The sequence below is a fragment of the Papilio machaon genome, chromosome 7, assembly GCF_912999745.1.
Source record: "Papilio machaon chromosome 7, ilPapMach1.1, whole genome shotgun sequence".
Classification (NCBI taxonomy): domain Eukaryota; kingdom Metazoa; phylum Arthropoda; class Insecta; order Lepidoptera; family Papilionidae; genus Papilio; species Papilio machaon.
Window position 1 is genome coordinate 3,814,899 of NC_059992.1, and position 8,197 is coordinate 3,823,095.

General features: G+C 37.1%; 1 protein-coding gene across 1 annotated transcript; it reads right to left on the reverse strand.

The window, feature by feature from the left end:
- Positions 1–243: 243 nt before the first annotated feature.
- On the reverse strand, positions 244–2,993 carry LOC106714059 (leucine-rich repeat, immunoglobulin-like domain and transmembrane domain-containing protein 2). Its single transcript, XM_014506993.2, has one exon. It carries the CDS (start codon positions 2,711–2,713, stop codon positions 752–754), a length of 1,962 nt encoding a protein of 653 aa, XP_014362479.2. The 5' UTR covers positions 2,714–2,993; the 3' UTR covers positions 244–751.
- Between the last annotated feature and the right edge of the window lie 5,204 nt (positions 2,994–8,197).

The following is an 8,197-nucleotide window of genomic DNA, read 5'->3' on the forward strand; positions in this document are numbered from 1 at the left end:
ATGCTACAATCAGCCACTGAAAAGTTTTCTTTTTACATGTACTTCATTATCTAACTCTACATGTAATGTGACTACAATACTATCTATATAAGTTGAAAAATCAATATGTTATTTAAAAAACTCCCAAAATCAAGTAGGTACCTACCCACGTTAATAAGTTTACCTCCACAGCTTCCGCCTATTGTTTTAATTTTTATTGAAAGGGTTTCATCATTTAAACAAAGTAATACAGTTTAATCGCCATATTTATTTCTCATTTTGCTAATACTCTTTTTTTCAAATTTGACATACATCATCATACATCGAATAACATTCATCGTGCATTACAACAATTATTACAGGTTACTTAACCTCACTGGAAAATGTCTTTGGATAACTTGCTTCCATTTATTTATTCTCTTAAACTCATTAATACATAGGTTCAACATTCAGGATATAACTTTAATTTGTATATTTATAATTTATTTATTTGGCGATCAAAGATAATACCGTTCCGTATAACGATAAATTTACACTTATACTTCCATCATCTAATCAGTCGCGGATTCCTCAAACATTAGGACCCAATGAAACTTTCCACTAATCATCTAAATAATAATTTATATAATACAAAAACTATTACACTAACAGTAACTAATCAGCTTAGTAGGTACGTATAGATTACACGCGCCACAATATTCATGTATACAATTAATATTTACATTTGAACAAGTTGTGATTGAATTTTATACAATACAATTTTATATATTATTCAAACATCAGTAGCACAGCCATCATGAAAGCCATCTTCTGTCGCAGGTCTTGTTATGGTCAGCACACGTTTTAAGGCCGACACCGGAGGCAGCACCGGTGGCGCTCGCTGCCATACGCGCAACGTGCGTGCGCCCGTCGCGCCCGCTGCGCCCCCCGCCGCCGGCAGGCCATAGTCTGGAGGATACGACGAATCTATCGGAGCTGTCGTCACACCCGTCATCGCATGTGAACGCGGAAAAGTCCGACTCATGTAACCCAGTTCTTCTTGTGAACCATTAACGCTAGAGTTTTCAATAATTGGAGTCCTATCTGTGTAATAACTAGGAAGCGCAGTACTCACTGCTCTTGCTAAACTGCTCGCTTGATTCATTTTTATTTGTTCCCAGAGACCCGACGGATATAATGAGTCGGAGGTTTCGCGAGCATACTCGCCGCTCCCAGGTCTAGCGGCACTGTCTGGTCTAGTGTCGTTGATTAAGTCGGGGTCAATGCCGGCGGAGATTGTCGGCGAAACCATTACAGGTCCTCCGGCCGTTACGATACTACCTCGCCCTTCGTAGTGATTGGTTGTGTACGGCATGTCACCGACGCGAGGAGGCTTCACCACCGGATTGCATTTTATGTCATTGTAATTTGGCGATTCCTGTCTATTGGCTAATACTGCTACATGCGGTCTGTCGTTTGTCGTGGGATGTACTTCATTTCCTGACACCACTCTATCTAATGTGTTCGGAGTTTTACTTTCACAAGTTGGGGAAGGACGAAATCTTACAAATGTTATAAGCAAGCCGAGAGAAATTACAACAATAAGCAAGAACAATGCGGCTCCCAGACTCGCAATTTGTGCGCTGTCTAATGACGCCATTCCTGCTATCTGGGAAACATGGATCGTGAAGTTGGCTTCCGCGTTGCCACCTTTGTTTTCTGCTACGCAGTAAAACTCGATCGGTTCCGAATCCTGCACATTTGTAAGAATTAAGGAGGATTTCTTTTTTAATTCTCCCTCTTCGAATATTATAATTTTCTGGTGATTATTAAAGCTACTTCCATTTTGTAATAATCGGCCATTCCAATACCAATTAACATTCGCGCTCGGCACGCCTTCCGTTTTACAAACTACAGTAGCATTTTCTCCAATTCTCGCAACAGCGTTTCTAGTGTTGGGTAAAATTTCGGGTTTGCACGCAAACTCTTCTATTGTTAATTCCGAAAATAGTTTATTAGTCAACCTCGCGGGAGACGAACACGTTGGGGTCGAAAGCAGCTTATGTTTTGCCAGCCACATCTTTAAATCTCTTAGGCGACAGTCACAAGTCCAAGGATTGTCAGATAAATCTATAACGCGAAGTTTCTCCAATTTCTCGAGAGAACTCAACGGTAAGTCCCGGAGATTGTTGTGGTTCAACTTCAAAGATTCTAGGGACCGTAAATTTCTAAATGCGTCGGAAGCGATATCTCTAATATCGCATTTAGATAAATCGAGCTTGACGATACTCCCGAGACTGTTCAAAGCCTCTGCATGAATTTTTATTATAGGGTTATGACTTAAAGTCAAATCTCGGAGAAAAGGAGCGTCTTTGAAGCTGTTTGACGGTACTTGAGTAAGTAAATTATGAGACAGGTCTAATTCTACCAAATTAGTGAGACCTTTAAAAGCCCGATCGTTTATTTGGCCAATATTGCAACTACGTAAGTATACTCGCTGTAAATTAACAAGTCCCGTTCTAGCGAAGGCTTCCTGGGGAAGAATTTGCAAATTATTTCCTGAAAGATCCAGCACTTGAGTAGCAGGATCGACAGGCTCAGGAACCGTAATGAGAGCCCGGTCGACACATTCCACAGTTTGTTTGCCACCCTTCCATTTACACGCACACACCGGAGGGCACGATCCAGGCGGAGCGAATCCGGCCAAAATTGTCCCCCAAACCATAACGTTCACCACCACTATTAGCCACTTCATTTTGGTCTTTATAAAACTTTGGTCCGTCTCAAACTTTCACAAAAAATCTTTAACTTTTAAACATATTATGCGAACACTGTGAACATTCGAGTACATTTAGCGACGTCTCATTTGAACGTAGCGATACCGTATCACATCACTACTCGAGAAAGTTGGCGCACGACACATGACGACACGGTGTCCGCGCGCGACGGTCGTGAACAAACTGAGAGGGAGGGTTCGTCTCAGTAAAAAGAGCTCGACGCATGCGCGTTGTGGGCGCCGCCGCTTCCCCGCGCCCGCACCGCGCCCCGCGCTGCGGCTTATCCTCTGCCGCCGAACCGCCGAGCCGAGAAGCACTACTCGGCGTCTTGAAAGAATTTCAAAAGTGTAATTTTGTACCTGGCGGTGACCGCGGTGCGGCAGCCGTCGCGTTCATTCATAAATACCTGAACAGGCTCGACGTGGTGGTGGGGCGGTGTGTCGGTGGTATCGGTACCGGACGACGATTTAACAATGGTAGGGGTTCGGGATCGAATCGAACGGTTAAGTCGACGATCCGCTTGAAACCTCTGCCATTGTTATAGCACACATCTTTTTATCAGTATCACGTCCGTAAGGCACGTCAGGTAGAAAACTAATTTTACTACAAAGGAGCAAAAGAGACGGCAGGTAACGACAACAATGACACAGGATATGTCACACAAAAGCTTAGCTTCTTTCATTCATAATTTGTATAAAATTCTTATTCAGTGCCGAGAGAAAATGTCACGTTTAACAGAACTTACGATTTCTTTTATAATTGCACTGTGGTCGAGTTTTGCTTTATACAATTTGCCGACAGGATTTTGCGTTATTGTTGTTTTTATCCTTAAACGGACAAATGTTCCAATTCTACGTCGCCAGTAGGTACAACAACGTAGATTTTTACTTCAACTCATAATTTATAATAATTTAAATTTAAAGATAATTTTTGATCCTACAGTCAAATTATTACAAATAGTTTTGTGGGTCGTAGTTGTATTTCCAAGGTTAACATTGTATTATAAGTAAATAAATAATAGTGTTCCAATTTTATTGTTCAATACATTTACATTAAAGTCATCAGTGTGTTCAATTAAATATATTATATCAATTTATTACCATCATGCAGTCAAGCATCGATTAATTTCGTAAGGATTTGAATTTAAGTTAAATATTGGTTAATAATATTATGACAAATGGCATATATATAAGCGCTGAAAGCAAAAATGTCCCTAATTGTCGCAACAAATTTTGAAGCTATATTCAAAATCTACTAGTCTTCTAGTTATTTAAAAAAAAAACAAAAAAATGGGACCCACCTGCAAGCACTTCCTTTCGATTAAAATATTTTTCATCAAAATCGGACAACCAGGGGCGGAGTTTCGCGGTAACACACATAAAAAAAAAAAAAAAAAAAATACAGTCGAATTCCTCCTTCTTTTTGAAGTCGGCTAAAAAGTTGGCACGCGGCGACGCGTCCAAATAAGATGGAGGCGCGTCAGCTGTATCCACACCTGGCCACCTCGGCCAGCGCGCGTGGCCACCGGCGGCTGACAGCCATATGCTGCACTAATAAGTGTTCCAACACGAATCCAAACAAAAACAAACTTTTTCTATTACCCCTCATATTCGATCGCACACACAAACCATTCGGATGCAGATAAACAAGCTTTGAAGCCACGATTAATTATTAATTTAGGACGAAAATAAACATTACATTTGATTTATTTGTTTCCAATACCAGGCCCGGTAAATAAGTTATAACGATGCGTTGATTATTTCTAAATGTTTACGTTGAGATCAAAAAGAGTCGAATTTTTTTCTACAAATAAACTCATTTTGAATGTTTTGGATTGAGATACGTTGCAGTAATAGTTAAAGAAAACCTCGCTATTAATGTGCATCTTTTCAATTTTCTTTAACTAAGCAACTTTGAACGCATTGCATCACTTTGGATGCGTAATACTTACCTAAGAATGTACGGTTGTATTCAGAATGCAATGACTCATAATTTTAAGAATAGTTATTCTAGCATAAGGCTTGATTCGTTCGTAGAGCAGTCATAACCAAGTAACAAGACGCTCACATCACGTGCCGTAGAAGCAAGCAATCCATACGTAATAATATTTAATAATATATTGGCAAAATTTTATGATAAATATTACCTGCAAATCGAACCTGTAGTTTGCCTGTAGTAAAATTATAAAAAGCAATGATCTCATTATTTATTCTAACTTCTCATTAACCGGGATATCTATAAATGCCTCATATTTCAAATGAGTTGTCTATAGAAAAGAGAACGTTTGTGGTATATCTGTATAAGTAAGACGGTCCGTAGAACATTTGAAGCATTGCTTTTAGTAAGTTGAACATCCACAAAGTATACATATGTAGAAACAGGTCAACAATCTGCATGCCGGCAGCCGGCTGCAGTTACTTTCGCAGTTGATTTAAGAGGAAATCACGAATTGCATGTAATGAAAACAAATGAAGAAACTCAATGTTAGTTTAACAAGCGGAAACTTATATCCCGACAATGGTTATTGTTCGGAAATGAATTAATTCAGCTTCCACTTATTAAAAAGAAATTTCCCGCAACAATGCCTCGAGGCTATCAATTACTTTGATTTCTATACAGAAAATTAAACCTGGGATGTATCTAAGCAAGGCCTTGTACCCTGTCACTAAGTTTTACTTGCGTCCAAATCATACGGTTGTAAAACTTATCAAAAAAGCATAATTTCATGAAAATAGTTACTGACCTACAAAAATACTCAGTTTTCGTAAATGTTCTTACTTCGAAATAATTTTATTTACATCTGAGTTGTGTTACTTCAGTACTTCTTTTAATTTACTTAATCTAAAATAATACATTACGTGCAAGTATGTTCACATAAAAGTATATAAAGTTTATTTTTAATTCCCACAAAATGTTCATGGAAATAAAACGAGAATCAGAAGTAAGCGAAGTGCTTAATGACACTCGTTTGTTTCAGCTCGGTTTTACTGCCTTTTTAAGCCACTTTAAAATTATGAAAATACCCTGAATTTTCTTCTCAGTTTATATTTACGTTTCTCAAGCATTTAACCAGCTATTATCAGCGGCAATTAAAGAACGAGCGGTCCAAATTGTTGAATATGAGCTAGTTCCGGTTGTCTGCCGTCTATTTTACTCATAATAATTAGTCATTAAGGACTAGTGAAACGAACACTTCGCGGGATTAGTAATAAACAAAGAAATGACTCGTGACCACTTGATATAATTTAACATATCACAAGGTTCGTCACTATTTCGTCTGAATTTAGGCGATAAAGGTTTTAAAGATAAAAGTATCTTATTTATAAAACAATGTGACAAACAACCTTGTATTTTAGCGAATATTAATTAAACCATTATTTTTTACAAAGACGCAGATCAATAAAAACAGGAAATTAGGAAAAGGATGACAAATTATTGAAAATTTGAATTTAGTTTCCGGCAATTCACTGTACAAACAAAGCGTTCAAGCGTACAGCGTACTTCTACTTTACCTATTTCTTCTGTACAGTCGTGGTTTCTCAACGATGGAGCCGTGTTCGCAGCCTGCACATTTATTTAACGTTTACATGTAATGAAAAATTTAAAAGGTGCCCTGAAAACTTTAAGGGACAGTTTGACATGGATCTACGTGAATGACACATTTTATTATATGTTTTATGTAATCAGTAATTTACTTACTCTAAATTACAGTTAAATGTTTCACGAATGTAATTATAAATTAAGACAAGGGACGGCAATTAATAACTGAGGCATTAAGCTGTTGTCAGACCCAACTTTACGCCTATCTCACACGGCCGAGCACCAGAAATCTATTGGCTTGCCGCTGAGACTTAAAGGATTACTTATCATAAGTAAGTGCTCACATTACCGGAGCAACAAAAAGTAAAAGAGAAAAAGGTTTTCCAATTTTTTTAATCTTAGCAATAACATTTTAAATCAACGCATACGGCATCGCTTTCAATGTTAATTTACATACATATTTCTTAAATATTTTACATTTCAAGAATTGCTGCAAGAAATGCTAACTATAATTTATCAGTTTAATCGCACAATTAAATGAAAAAAAAAATCTAATTTAATTCAACAAAACATACATACAATGTTATTTTTAAGATCTTGTGTTTAATAAATTGATATTTATTTTCAAATCTAATGAGCTCATCTCTTAACTAATGAGCGTAGGTATTTCCAAGAATACGCAAATAAAAACTTTTTTAATACAACAAGAGGGCAAACGAGCAGCGCGAACATCAAGGTGATCATTGACACGCATGGACACTCGCAATACCAGAGGAACTGCAGATGCGTTACCGGCTTTTGAAAAGGTGATACGTGTGCTTCTTGTAAGACCCTAAGTCTTAGCGGTTTGGTTTGTGGATTCCCAGCCATCGAGATGATGTGTACAGAAACAGACAGATTTTAATATAATTGGTTACTGACGTCAAAATATTGTTATTAGCATTTCTTTGTGTTCACCAATTTATTTTACTACAATAAGTAAGAAACATTCCGTCAAAGTCTGAATATAATACTCTTTTTTGTTAGTGATTATACAACATCTTTGAAAATTAATATACTTTCGCCGCGCCATTTTTAGCTGTAGCTGATTCTTAGAGTATATTAAGAAAAATGAATTTAAAGTATGTATTACACTATTTCATATTCGTATCAGCAAGGTTGTCTCACTATGCGACAGCTGTTAAAAATTGCAGAACTCTGTGAAGTTACATCAGTGTTTCCACTAGGAATAAGATTTTAAGACTCTACGTGGTACAACACAAATGGTGTTGAAACAAAGTTTGAGATTTTAGATGACTACAAAAATTTTGAGTGAAATAAAATACGTAGTAAGAGTATCTTTCAGATATATAAAATAATTTGTACTACTGCCATTATAATCAATGATCAAATAATGACAGAGTAAAGGTAAGTAATGCTAATCCTTGAAAACTAAACATATAAACATATATACCTACGAGTAGCGAAATTTTAAAGCTAGTCGTAATTACAATATTATCTTCTCGATAAATTTGGATAGGGCTATAGATAGATGCGTAGCAGCAATAAAAAATGGAAATCCATATCTCATCTGTTTATCTGTTTTATTGTCAGCAAACATCTTTGATCTCTATCGCTCTACATAATTCGACAACTTTACTTGAGAACGTTGAGAACAATTTTAATCATTTTATTTTATTTTCTGGAGTAAACGACATAACAAAAAGGGCCTCATTTGAAGGTTTGAATGTAATGTAATTTCAAGAGGAATTTTTAATCCCTGTTGCGTATTGCGAGGATAGGTCCATTTGTTTGGTATGGCTCGTGCGCGTGATTTAAGCGGCTTAATGGGTTAACCTTTAACGCCACAGACGACCTTTAGCGTACATTCACAGGACTATAACAGATTATCCAACAGTTTTAAAAAAATTAAACCTAACAAC